The sequence below is a fragment of the Populus alba genome, chromosome 6, assembly GCF_005239225.2.
Source record: "Populus alba chromosome 6, ASM523922v2, whole genome shotgun sequence".
NCBI lineage: Eukaryota > Viridiplantae > Streptophyta > Magnoliopsida > Malpighiales > Salicaceae > Populus > Populus alba.
The window spans coordinates 295396-310002 of record NC_133289.1 but is presented as its reverse complement, the minus strand read 5'-3'; the positions used below and the strand labels follow the sequence as shown (position 1 = coordinate 310002).

Sequence of the window (14607 nt, the reverse complement as noted above, 5' to 3'; positions counted from 1 at the left end):
TGTGGTAAACGAATGTGTTTCAATGCTGCCATGCATGCATTCTCAACCATATGGAAATTTCTCTATGAAATTACTACTTGGTAAGCTTTTATTTGTGTGTAAAAACTATGTATGTTGTCATAGTTCTACAAATGCATAGTCGAGCAGTTTATACTTGGTTTTAAAGAAGGGTACACTGTTTTTAGTACAAGGCTACTGAACAAGCCAAGAGCGAAACAATAATTGACTTGTATGTTACTGAAGTGGGCATCCTGCCGCTGTCCTTTCGAAAGAAGAGTCCTTGGTATATTGGTAGATTGATCAAAACTAAAAGCCCACATAGAATTATCTGCAACGCCAATAGGTCAAGAACCTTACTTTCAACATCCATAATCAGCATTTTTATACCACCAACAAAACCGAACATGTTGAGCAGTGCCAGTGTTGCTAAAATGTTAAACATTGGTGATGAAACACCAAACTCCATTTTTTCTTCCTCATATCTCTCGGAAACATCCGCTTCAGCCACCTTTGCGGTGATCACAAAGGTAGAGGTGCTGAATCCTAACAACTTTCTGATAGCGTCAAAGAAGCCAAATAAGTGGGAAGTTGTTCTTTTGAACACCCAAATTCTTTGACCGTTCCACCAACCTTGAATTGTGCCACCACTCCAAACAAATTCTACGAGGCCATATGCACGGTTGGCAAAGATGGCATATGCGAATGATTGGATCCAGGGGCTTGATAACTGAAAGAGCAAGATGATTCAGCAAGTAGTTGAGTGGAAAATTTAGAAAATCATGACATGTTAAGAATAGATAAAGATGACGATGGTGATAATAGTGTGAAAGATTCAAGGATGACAATGAGGAGCAGGGTGACTATGCACCGTGATATGTGGATTGAAATTTTCTGTATCCTTAAGCTTGGTTTATTGATGAAATTTATCTTGGCTAAGATAAGAGGATCAATTGTTTTAGCTGATGAATTGAAAGGTTCATACCTGCGGAAATAAGGAGATGCCCCTGAGCAGGCAAAGGGGCGGCACAACAAGATAGTACAGCACAGCGAACCAGCTGGTAGCCCATAGCAAGTAGATACAGTATGAAAGTTGAAGTTTTAGGGGTATCCTTTTGTGTCCTAACAGGAAGGGGCTGTGCCTTGTTATCAAAATTTGAAACTCACCTTCAGACCATCTCTTGTGCTGAACCAATGTCTGCAACAGTGTTGTAGGAGCAAGTCCCAAGAAACCCTTTCTTTCAGGAATGAAGTACATAGATCTCCAACCTTTACATTGTACAGAGAGTCCTGTGATTACATCCTCCACTAGACAACCATATATCAAACCCATCTGTGAAATTGCAACTTTAGTCATTGCCATTAATTTGTGCATGCAAGAGTGTTCTTCGTGAGTGCATGCTTGTGTTTGAGAGAGAGAGAGATACCTCCTTTCCCCATTCGGTATTCGCTTCGTAGGTACAACTAGCAAGAATTCTGCATACTTCTTCCAGGACTCCAGCACTTTCTTTAACCTTCCTACCATTCCCTTCCTTCCAGTCTACCTTATTTTCATTACTGTACCTCCTCCCACAAAGAGCCTCTCGCCTGTGAAAGCACCCGCTACCGATATATAGAGGCCCTCCATTCCCATCTAATCCTGGAAAGTCCACCTAGATAGCCAGTTATGGATAGCAGCACAGAATCCATAGAACCTTTGTTAGTGTATATTTCCTCATTCAACTATTTAACAAATCAGGAGTGCTTGACAAATGCATACCTCCATTTCTATATTCAATGAATTGCAGTAAATATCATTCTTTGTGATGTTCTCAAACGCCTGTGGATACTGTATATATCCAATCTCACGACCCTTCTCTTCATCCATGAAAAAACATAGTGCATCTCTTACCGAGTATGAATTATTCGAGTACATGTCACAGTCAACGTTGAGGATAATCGGACTGTTGCTTATCCTCGAAGACACCCTTATCTAGTTAAGCAATATTGTCAAGCACGGTTAGTTTTTATGCCTGCAATGTTACAGATAAATAGACGAAGATAAATGCATAAAATATATTTATTTTTAGAACATTTTTGGAAGTGCAAGAGAACATGTATTCTTTGTCTTCATTGTCCCGTCTGTGTCTCTTCTGTCTTATGACAGTAACCAAATACTTTTTAAGTTATGGCTTGATAGAACACTATTTATGGACTGTTTACCAGTGCATTCATGGCTCCTGCTTTAAAATTGTGAGGATATTGAGGTCTCTTTTCACGAGCCAAATATACCAAAGTTGGCAGAGGCTGTCCTTCATTGTCCATAGCCTGAGGGTCTCTTCCATCTATCAGAATCTACAAAAAAAGTCAACTCTATCAACCTACGGTACTTCATGCGTCGACGTACTCATTATGGGACCAGGAAGGATGAAGATGAAGTACTGCAAGTATGGTTTGGTGGTCTCGTCGACTTGAGATGAAATTCCACTCGCGAAATCCCTTGTGTTCTTTGCGAATTTCCTCTGGAACTTGGCCTAGCTTTGTGGTTGCTTCAATCTGGAACTTCATGTCTATGTATAGTTTCTGTAATTAAGAAAGCGGAGCTAAATTGTAAACAAATTTGAAACTAAAAAATAAAATAAAACAAATCAAAATAATTCTATAATTTGAATTATTAATTAAGTGAATTAACTCGAGTAAATTCAAAATGATATAGTTTTAAAATTAAAAAAAAAAATGTTATTTTGATTTTTTAAAATCAAATCAAGTTTTGATTGGGTCATGGATTAATTATCTTAGAAAATTCTTATTTAGTTTAATTTGAAATCTAATTCAAGTAAGGTTTTAATTCAATAAATTATGGGGTTGGACTGGATTAAGTTAGGAACACCATATGTGTGAGAAATTAAAGTATTAAGAATGAATATATTAAAAAAAATACTTGGAAATTGAAGATTTCAAAATATATATATATGCTTTATTAGATTAGTAAGATTATTATCTAATGATTCATAGTTTTGTTAAAGTTTTTTCTCGTTTTTTATAATCTTTGTATTAGGCCGCTCGGCCAAATTTTTAATCTTAACCATATCTCAATAGTAGAATTTCCTGACTATTATAGAATGTAATTATATAGGAAATATTGTAGTCATATTCTTATGTGGTAATCTCCACCTTTACTATTGTATATTGCCCTACTCATATATATAGAAAGGGTTGGCTAACCTATTAGGTTAAGCCTCCTAATTATTCTCAACTTGGTATCAGAGCCTCCTAATATTTTCTCTCTTTGCAGCCGGCCCTAATTTTCTCCCCCATGGACTCTCCTGCTGCTGCCGTTGCTCCAATCTCTCCCTCCACTGGTGATGCATCATCACCGGCCAGCCCTCTTCCTGCTGCTGGCTCTGCCGTTTCTCTGCCTCTTATGGGAACACAATCTTCAATGGTTCCTCTATCAAACACCCACCATGTTGTGTCGTTGAAACTTACGAACACAAACTATCTTTATTGGAGAATACAGATGAAGCCATATCTCCTTGGTCAAGGTGTTTTTCAGTTTGTTGACGGCTCCTTGTCGTGTCCTCCATCTCATATGATTGATGCTTCGGCTGATTCTTCTTCTGCCATCAGCCCCTCTTTTCTTCGTTGGAAGCAACAAGATCAACTTATTTTGAGTGCTCTACTCTCCTCTCTTTCCGGGGATGTGCTACATCTTGTAGTCGATTGTTCTACTTCACATTGTGTTTGGCGCACGCTTGAGAAGGCACTTGCCTCTCCATCTAATTCTCGGATCATGCAACTACATGGCTCCTTTCAAGACCTTCGGCAAGGTGATGCATCGGTTAGTATGTATATGCAGCAAGCCAAATCGTTATTTGATGAATTGGATGCTGTTGGTCGCCCAATGTCCCTTGAAGATTTCAATCTCTATGTGTTTCGTGGACTTCGCGGTGAGTTCAAAGACTTGGTAACTAGTCTCATAACCAAGGCTGAACCGCTATCGTATGCTGATCTTCATAGCCATCTCCTTACCCATGAGTTTCTGCACAAGAACTATTTTCACTCCATGGCTGTCGGTTCATCCTCTTCATCACTGCTGTCTTCTTCTTCTCTGCCGCAGCAGCCACCATTGCTGCCAACACCTCCGAATTCTGCTTATTATGCCATGACTAATCACAGCCGAAACAGGGGACGTTCTAGAGGTAATTGGCGCTCAAACACCAACCGATTTCAGGCCCCAAACAGAGGTCACTCCGCTGCAGATTGGAGGCAAAATCAGTGGCAGAACAGGCGCACCTCTGCTGCAGATTTTCGGCCAAATCAGGGGTAGTGGTCTGGACATGTCCGCTGCCAATTATGTTCCACTCCTGGCCATTCAGCTCTTCAATGCTATCAGTTTCGCAGCAGCACACAGCAGCCCTCTGCTCACCTTGCTGTTGCGAATGATTCTGCTGCAACGACTTGGTTTCCCGACACCGGCGCGAATCAACATATGACGCCTGATCTTGCAACTCTAACTGATTCTGCTCCTTATCTTGGTAATGATTTCTTGCATGTTGGTGATGGTAAGGCCCTTGACATATCCCATGTTGGACATACTACTTTATATTCCCCCAAACGCTTGTTTACATTAACTAATGTTCTTCGTGTGCCTCACATTACCAAACCGTTGTTATCTGTTCAGAAATTCTGTCGTGATAATCATGTTTATTTTGAATTTCATGATTCTGTGTTTTATGTGAAGGATCTCGTCACCAAGGAAGTTCTTCTTTCCGGTCGGAGTCATGATGGTCTTTATGTTCTCTCCGAGTCCTCGGCTACGTCAGTTCCTCAAGCTTTTTGGTCTCCTTGCATTTCCGCGACTGCCGACTTGTGGCATCGTCGTTTAGGTCATCCAACTCCTCGCATTCTAAATTTGTTAGTTTCTGATAATAAAATTATTTGTACGTCTAAACGATCTTTTACTCAATGTCAAGCATGTCCATTAGGCAAGTCATCCCGTTTGTCATTACGACCGACGGGTCACAAAACTTCTACCCCACTTGAATTAATTTTTAGTGATGTTTGGGGCCCTGCTCCAATGTTTTCTTCTGATGGTTTTTGTTATTTTGTTATCTTTGTTGATGCGCACACTAAATATATCTGGTATTATCCGCTTGTTGCGAAATCTGATGTATTTTCCACGTTTCAACGTTTTCAGACACTTGTTGAGCATCAGTTTTCTCTTAAAATTAAATCTGTTCAAACTGATTGGGGTGGTGAATATCGTAAATTAAATACATTTTTTCAAACAATTGGTATTCATCATCGATTAATTTGTCCTCATACTCATGAACAAAATGGCACAGTTGAACGTTGTCATAGACATATTGTCGAAACTGGCCTAACCCTCTTAGGACAGTGTAATGCCCCATTGCGTTTTTGGAACTATGCTATGGAATCATCGGTCTATCTTATTAATCGCATGCCTACTCCTGTTCTTCAAAATAAATCTCCTTTTGCGTGTCTGTTTCATCGCACTCCTGATTATAATTTTCTACGCACTTTTGGGTGTCTTTGTTTTCCATTTTTACGTCCATATCATGCTCATAAATTAGATTTTCGGTCTTCTCCTTGTGTGTTTTTAGGCTATAGCTCGTCTCATCTTGGTTATCGGTGTCTTGATTTAGAGTCTGGTCGTGTCTATGTCTCCCGTCATGTTCGTTTTCATGAATGTGTCTTTCCTTTTCAAAAGTCTGAACAGGTAACAACACCCCCGGTTCCCCCCACTCCACCTACCTATCTTCCATCACTACAACCCCCTTCCTGTTTTCAGCCTCTTCCTTCCCAACTCGGCAAAACACACAACTCACCTTTGCCCCTTGCCGCAACCCCCCAGCTTGCTCCCCTGCCCGTTGATTTAGCCGACCCTGCCTCACCACCCCACACATCCATACTATCACCACATGCTTGTCTTTCCAATGATTATTGTGCAGGAACAGGTTCTGACTTGCAGGATTCAGTTGCGGCACAACCCCGCACCTCCCCGGCTTCACCTCCTGGTCTACAACTTTGTGTTGATCTCTCCTCTTATCCTCTTCAGCACATTCCAGGTACAGGTGTTGCTACTCCATGTCCCGCTGCTCCTAAACACCCCATGGTTCTTCGTCCGAGACAGCCCAAGACAGCGCTGATCACCACCACGATAGCCACCTCTGCTGCTTCCTTCAGTCGGGTAACTTCTCCTCCCTCGCATGAGCCACTTATTTTTCCTGATGCTAACAGATATGAGGCGTGGCATAATGCTATGCGAGAGGAAATTCAGGCCTTAAGCGCAAACATAACATGGACTTTAGTGCCATTTCATCCGTCCATGAATGTTGTTGGTAGCCGTTGGGTCTACAAAATTAAACGCAAATCTGATGGTAGCATTGAGAGGTATAAGGCGCGCCTGGTTGCTAGGGGCTTCACTCAGCAAGAAGGTATTGATTACTCAGAAACTTTTAGTCCTGTTATCAAACAGGCAACAGTCCGCTTAGTGTTCTCCATTACAGTTTCGAGTGGTTGGAAAATTCATCAGCTTGACATTCATAATGCATTTCTAAATGGAGCCTTGATGAAGAGGTTTACATGAAACAACCTCCAGGTTTTGTTGATTCTGCACTCCCAGGTCATGTATGTCGATTGCATAAATCTCTATATGGGTTAAAACAGGCTCCGCGGGCTTGGTACACTCGTCTGAATGATTTTCTATTATCCATTGGTTTCCATGCTTCTAAAGTGGATACCTCATTGTTTATCTTCTCGGTTGGTAGTGATATTTGTTATCTTTTGGTTTATGTTGATGATATTCTGCTTAGGGGTAATAATGGAACTCTGCTACAACGACTCATTCAGCTACTGAGCTCAGAATTTAAACTTCGGGATTTGGGTGATGTTCATTATTTCTTGGGTATTGAAGTGCAGTGTACTGGTCTGGGACTTATGCTTTGTCAACATAAATATACACTTGATATCCTCACACGAGCTGGTATGTTATCCTGTAAACCAGTTGATACTCCTATTTCGGCATCCAAAGCCACCATTATGTCGGATCCATTGTTTTCTGATGCTACTCGTTTTCGGCAACTTGTTGGTGCTCTCCAATATCTCACTTTCACACGCCCGGATATTTGCTTTGCTGTTAACCGGGTCTGTCAATTTATGCATGCTCCTACAGAATCCCATTGGGCTGCCGTGAAACGCATCTTGCGTTATCTCCGTGGTACGGCATCACATGGTTTACATATTACTCGCAGCTCTTCCTTTGCTTTACACGGTTTTACAGATGCAGATTGGGCAGGTAGTATTGAGGATAGAAAGTCTACAGGTGGTTATCTTGTGTTCTTTGGTCAGACGCCAATTTCATGGAAATCAAGTAAGCAACGCACTGTTGCTCGTTCTTCAGAAGCTGAGTACAAAGCCTTAGCCGATGGCACAGCTGAAATTATCTGGCTTCAGTACTTGTTAACGGATCTTCAGATTCCGACTCCTTCTGCCCCTATTATCTGGTGTGACAACCTTGGTGCCACGTATTTGTCCGCAAACCCTATATTTCATGCTCGCACAAAACATATTGAGATTGATTATCATTTTGTCCGAGATAGAGTTGCGAAGAAGGAGATTCAGATTCGTTTTATTTCCTCTCAGGATCAACTTGCCGATGTCTTCACTAAGCCACTTCCTGCTGCTTCATTTACTGCTTTTAGATTCAAGCTTCGGGTTGATCCTCCACCCTCAGCTTGAGGGGGCGTATTATAGAATGTAATTATATAGGAAATATTGTAGTCATATTCTTATGTGGTAATCTCCACCTTTACTATTGTATATTGCCCTACTCATATATATAGAAAGGGTTGGCTAACCTATTAGGTTAAGCCTCCTAATTATTCTCAACTCTGACTATACCTTATAATAACAATAATAAAAGGAAAAGGTTGAGAACATATTGAATTACCCCTAGCTATTATAATCAATTTGTTTTTTTTCCTCCAACCTTAATGGAAAGATGACACAACTCCTCATGCATCATCGTCCATTTGATTTAAGGTGATGGAAGAGTTACAGACGCAAGCTTGACGTTTGATTCTGACCACATGGGAAATAATTGTCCCAACAGCAGTAAGAGTGGGTCACCACCACAATTTCTGGTGGATACCAATAGTTTCATCTCCTCTGGCTCCAAGCACAACCTCACACGCATCTGCTAGAATTGTCTGCTTTCAAGATGGAAGTGGACCTCAACTGAACAAGATGGACAAATCTCTTGTCTTGTTTTGGACCACTCCTCCAATTGCAAGGAATTAAGCTAGACTAGACCAAACCATGTGGGACACAGGGAAATGTTTACGTGCAGTTACAAAATGATTTCGGAGATAAATTTATTTGTTTATCCTCTTCGTCTTTTTTTCTGTTTTAAGATAGCTGTTGGAAATTATATTAATAGTGTTTTGATGTAAATAGGAAAGCTATATATTTTGTGATAAGTAGGAAAGATACGTAAGAATATTTTGTATCAATCTACATTTAGTTAGTTGTCATTCCTTATTAGTCTTTGACTCATAAGGAAACTCTAATGTATTCTGTATATATATTGAACTTAATCAATACAGAACATCATTCCGCTTGAATACCTCTTTATTTATATGGTATCAGAGCTTGCTACGACCTTACCCTAATTTTTTCCCTTCTTCAACGCATCTGTTTGTTGCGTCTTTGCCTTGCCTCCTTTTTTCTTCTCCCTTAAATCATGGCTGCTAATGACATTGATTTTTTGAGTTCTGGCGATTCATCCTCTGTTCCCAGCACCCTTGGTTCTCCATTATTCCTCCACCATTCAGATCACCCTGGTTTGCTTCTTGTCTCAAAGCGATTGAATGGCGACAATTATAATTCTTGGCACCGTGCCATGAAAATTTCTCTTAGTGCCAAGAATAAGACAGGTTTTATTACTGGAAAAATAAAAGAACCCCATGAGGCTTCAAATCCTGAAGAACATGCTCTTTGGCAGCGCTGCAACGATATGGTGCTTTCTTGGATTCTAAATTCTCTTGAGCCAGAATTAGCTGATTCTGTTCTTTCATGCAACACTCCTTATGCCATCTGGGAAGATCTTCGTGAAAGATTTTCTTTTAGGGAATGCTCCCCGTATTTTTCAAGTTCAGCGAGACATCTACAGGATTGAGCAAGGTCAGATGTCAAGTTGCAGCATATTACACAAAATTGAAGGGTTTATGGGACGAGCTTGTATCTTTCAAATCAGAAACATGTACCTGTGGTGCGCAGACTGATCAGACCAAACTTATTCAGTTCCTCATGGGACTCAACGAGTCATATTCAGGTGCAAGGGGTCAGATTTTACTGATGAACCCTTTACCATCGGTTCGTCAAGCTTATGCCTCCGTTGTACAGGAAGAAAAACAACGAGAGTTGGGGGCTGCTGTCATCACACCATCAAATACAGCAGCCATGGTTGTACGTGGCAATTACAACATGTCTAAGGTCGGCAAAACAATCTTGTTCCCGGTTATCAATCAAATAATTCACGTAATAAAGAGCCTTTTCAGTGCACTTACTGTGGTGATATGTATTCACAGGAAAGCAACCTGTTACAAATTAATTGGCTACCCTCCTGGTCATCCAAAAAGTAAAGAAAAGGCTTCACATCAGCGCCCAAGGCTACAACAAACACTCTGCATCTGGAAACCCCTCTGCAAATCAAGTGGATTTTAATCCCACTTTTCAGGAACTCCAGGCATCTCTGCCCAACTTGACTGAGGATCAATATGATCAGATACTCAGTGCTTGACCACCAAGCCTGTCACTACACAGGCTAATGTTGCTGCTGCCTCAGCCTTCCAACATACATCAGGTTTATTACCGGTTGCTCACAAATCGCTGGATACTTGACAGTGGGGCAACCCATCATATTACTTCTTCTCCTACATCATTAAAGCATGTCGACAAGAATTTGTCTTTGGCACCTGTTTCCTACCTAGTGGAGACGTGGCAAACATTACTGTGACTGGCTCAATTCAATTCAACAATTCTTTTCAATTGAATAATGTCCTCTGTGTGCCAAGCTTTTAAAGTTGATCTTATGTCTGTTGGCAAGACAACCGATGATTTAAATTGCTCAGTGACTTTTTTTCCATCTTGGTGTATTTTGCAGGACTTGGCTACGAGGACAATGATTGGTGTGGTAAGCGACGTAATGACCTGTATTACCTATGTGGCGTTGGCTTCAACTCCTCCTTCTACCCGTTTTGCTTGCAATTTAATCATCTCATCTAATCTTTGGCATCGCCGATTGGGACACCCTTCTTCTAATCGTTTACAATTTTTAGCCAATAATTCCACTCAAATTCAATTTTGATTCCAGTCATAAAATGTGACATTTGTCCATTGGCAAAACAAACTCGTCACCCTTTTCTTCTAGTTCAATTTCAACTTCGAAGTGTTTTTCTCTTATTCATTGTGATATTTGGGGTCGTTATAAAACCCCTTCTATTTCTGGTGCCTTTTATTTCTTGACCATTGTGGACGATTTTTCTCGTTTTTACATGGGTTTTTTTAATGCGTAACAAGAGTGAGACACAAAACTCTACTTCCGTCAGTTTTTTTCATCATGTTCACACTCAATTCAATACAAAGGTTCAAAAACTCCGTTCTGATAATGGGGCTGAATTTCTTTCATTAAAAAATTTTTTCCTTGAGGAAGGCGTTCTTTTTCAACACTCTTGTGTATACACACCTCAACAAAATGGTGTCGTTGAGCGCAAAACATAGACACATCCTTGAAACTGCTCGCGGGGCTCTCCGTTTTCAATCTCATTTGCCAATTAAATTTTGGGGAGAATGCATTCTTACTGCCGTCCATATTATTAATCGCCTTCCTACTCCATTGCTTCATAACAAAACACCTTTCGAAATTCTTTACAACAAACTTCCTGATTATTCTCGCATGCGAGTTTTTGGATGTATTGCCTTTGCAACCATAGTCAATCCATCCTCAAAATTTTCTGCTCGTGCCACAAAATGCATTTTTTTGGGTTATCCTATGGGACAAAAGGCTTACAACTTTACGATATTTGCAACTCAGAAAATTTTTCACCAATCGGGATGTGGTATTTCTTGAGGACACTTTTCATCATCCATCACAAGTCACTACTACAGCACACAATCCACCAGCCTTGCCTATTCCTGTCCCTATTATGTCTGATCCTTCTTCCCATCTTCCTTCCTCATCGGTCACCATTGATCCCTTTGATTCTCCCATATCCTCTTCACCCGCACCAACTGACTCAGTACCCTCCCTTCCTGAGCCACTTTCCTCCACTCCATTAAATCCACCAGCTGCACAGCAAACCCCTGTTCAGCCGGCTGACTCTGCCCTTCCTGAACCTACTCTAGTTCAGGTTGATCAACCACTTCGTCGTTCTCAACGTCCTCGAGAAGTCAATGTTCGCCTCAAGGATTATGTTTGCTCGCAGGTGATTCTGCCTCCACATCAATTGTCCTTGGCCTCGTCTGCACCTCCACCAGGTACGAAATATCCTCTCTGTCATTTTATTTCATATGATCGGTATTTCTCCATCACATCTCTGTTATATTGCAAATGTTAGTCGTGATGAGGAACCTTCTTCGTATGACCTTGCTGTGACTGACCCTAAGTGGCAGGAAGCTATGAACTCTGAGCTTCAAGCTCTCATTGACAATCAGACATGGAGCCTCGTTCCTTTGCCTCCCGGCAAACGTCCGATCAGTTGTAAGTGGGTGTATCGCATCAAACGCAAGGGCTGACGGGTCTGTTGAGCGCCGTATAAAGCCCGCTTGGTCGCTCGGGGTTTCACACAAACTGCTGGAAATTGATTATCATGACACTTTTTCCCCCACTGCAAAAAATGGTAACTGTCCGCTGCATCCTTGCTATTGCTGCTAGTCTGAACTGGCCTTTACATCAACTAGACAGTCAACAATGCATTCTTAAATGGTGATTTATTGGAAGAGATATATATGTCTCCTCCTCCTGGTCTTCGGCGACAGGGGGAGCATATTGTATGTCGCCTCCACAAGTCCCTATACGGCCTTAAGCAGGCGTCCCGACAGTGGTTCTCTAAGTTTACAGAAGTCATTCTTGCTGCTGGTTTTCTACAGTCAAAAGCCGACTATTCCTTGTTCATCAAAAGAGATGGCACATCTCTTACCATCCTATTTGATCTATGTGGATGATATTTTGATAACCGGGAACAACATTGAATCCATCAAAGGTTTGAAGCAGTTTCTTCATACTCGTTTTCGCATCAAAGACCTTGGTGATCTGAAATTCTTCTTAGGCATTGAAATAGCCCGTTCCAAGCAAGGCATCTACATTTCCCAGCGCAAATATGCCTTGGAAATTATCAAAGACAGTGGATACTTGGGTGCCAAACCAGTTGAATTTCCTATGGAAGAATGCAGACTTTCAAATACAGGAGAATTGCTCAAAAGATCCTTGTATTATACCAGCGTCTAGTTGGTCGATTAATTTACTTAACCATCACCACCAGACCTGATATCACATATTCAGTTCACATTCTCAGCCGATTCATGCATGAACCACGTCAACCTCACATGGCTGCTGCTCTTCGAGTTGTCCGTTATTTGAAATCAGCTCCTGGTCAAGGTTTGCTTCTTCATTCAAATAACTCATTACACTTAAGGGCATTTTGTGACTCTGACTGGGCCGGGTTGTCCTGTCACTCGTCGCTCTACCACTGGTTATTGTGTATTCCTGGAATTCTTTAATTTCATGGAGAACAAAAAGGCAAAAGACAGTTTCCTTATCAAAGTGCGGAAGCTGAATACAGAGCGATGACAGGTACATGTTGTGAGCTTACTTGGTTGAGACATTTATTAACAGATTTACATATGCCAGTTTCAGATCCTGTTACCCTTCATTGTGATAATCAAGCTGCCTTACACATTGCAAAAAATCCTGTGTTTCATGAGAGAACTCGGCATATTGAAATGGATTGCCACTTTATTCGGGACAAAAATTTTTACAAGGTGAAATTGCTACTCGATACGTAATTTCTTCACAACAATTAGCTGATGTATTTACGAAAGCTTTGGAAAAAGAGAAATTCAAACAGCTCATGTGCAAGTTGGGAGTCATTGACATTCACACTCCAACTTGAGGGGGAGTGTTGGAAATTATATTAATAGTGTTTTGATGTAAATAGGAAAGCTATATATTTTGTGATAAGTAGGAAAGATACGTAAGAATATTTTGTATCAATCTACATTTAGTTAGTTGTCATTCCTTATTAGTCTTTGACTCATAAGGAAACTCTAATGTATTCTGTATATATATTGAACTTAATCAATACAGAACATCATTCCGCTTGAATACCTCTTTATTTATAATAGCAACAAAACGCTAATGATCTTTTCTCGTTTATAAGTAGTAAGCACCTTTCACTATTTTAACTTCCCTTTTATTACCGATCCATGCCGTGTTAATCACCTTTAATTACTACTTGAAGCGTTCAGGGTTGATTTACAGATTTCTCATTATGAAACACGACACTATAAACTGTTAAGAAAAGAGGCCATGAAATCTACGATGTTTACCTTGACAAACAACCACTCCTTGGCCTTGTTAGGGTCATCTAGTGGCTCAAGAGCTGTCCGAAAGTAGGCCTCTGGTGATCTGGGTTGTATCTTCAACTTCTTGCAAAATGGTAGCCAATGTTTTGAGAATCTTGATGCCTCTAACATTGCATAAAAGGTCAAGTCTGAGCCACCATCGTCCGATAGATAGACACTTAGCTTCTCCGGTGGGTAATCGTAGGCCATCATAGATAAGACCGTGTTGATAACCATATTTGGTGGCTCAATTTCTGGGTCTGCTGTGCACACAAATATGTCTACCCCTGGCAAATCCTTCTCGTACCTATCAAGCAGTTCATATTCATTAGAACCAAAGTGTCTAGCTTGGATATAGTAAAGCACATACAGTGAAAATGGAAACATTTAAAACCTCTGGGAGAGCCTGTCCTTGAAAGTGTAACGATAAATGGGGTTCCATCGAACAAGTTGAGTGATAAACCAGTAAAAACTGAACCATAGCTCTGCGAAGAACATTCCAATCCAACTCCATATTTCTACTGCTCCTTCAACTGGCAAGTAACTCACTCTATACACAAGTATCATGCAAATAGCAACAAATATTGTAAGCACGTATAGTTTGAACAGAAGCCTTCCTCTTGATGCCCTTGTTTCAAAGAGTGGAAGATATTCATTTTTTCCCATCTCTCTCTCTCACACACACACACCCCGAGAGATTATGAAAGATCAAGCATATATAGAAGCAGAAAAGACAAGTGAGTCTTATGTTCAAGGCTATGTTTGGCACACATGTTTGGTTTAGAGTGTGGTTGAGAAACTAGAGAAATCTCTAGAAAATAAATATGTTAGAAATTATATGCACCTTATTTACTTGATGCAAAAACAAAAAAACTATAACTTTTGTGGAATTGAGACTTTCACAATGTTTGTGCTTTAAAAAGCTTACCAGCCAAGCTTATTTGAGTTTGTGGCATCGCAGTATGTTTTTGCATAGCGGTTGGA

The 14607-nt window shown here is 40.6% G+C and overlaps 1 protein-coding gene across 1 annotated transcript; it reads right to left on the bottom strand.

Moving 5' to 3' along the window:
* Positions 1 to 57: 57 nt before the first annotated feature.
* On the bottom strand, positions 58 to 14586 carry LOC118032249 (cellulose synthase-like protein E6). The gene is made up of 8 exons (XM_035036890.2): positions 14018 to 14586; positions 13609 to 13930; positions 2419 to 2559; positions 2200 to 2331; positions 1757 to 1969; positions 1425 to 1649; positions 983 to 1330; positions 58 to 727 (listed from the first exon to the last, which is right to left on the bottom strand). The coding sequence occupies exons 1-8, from the start codon at positions 14287 to 14289 to the stop codon at positions 182 to 184; spliced, it is 2199 nt and encodes a 732-aa protein (XP_034892781.1). The 5' UTR covers positions 14290 to 14586; the 3' UTR covers positions 58 to 181.
* Positions 14587 to 14607: the final 21 nt, after the last annotated feature.

What these genes read in the sequence shown, in the direction of transcription:
- LOC118032249 (XM_035036890.2), bottom strand. Translation starts at nt 14,289, where the DNA reads ATGGGAAAAAATGAATATCTTCCACTCTTTGAAACAAGGGCATCAAGA. An exon ending in AGGAGTGGTTGTTTGTCAAG is followed by an intron (nt 2,560 to 13,608) that starts GTAAACATCGTA and finishes TCTTAATTACAG; the next exon opens with AAACTATACATAGACATGAA. An exon ending in CAGGAGCCATGAATGCACTG is followed by an intron (nt 1,970 to 2,199) that starts GTAAACAGTCCA and finishes TTGCTTAACTAG; the next exon opens with ATAAGGGTGTCTTCGAGGAT.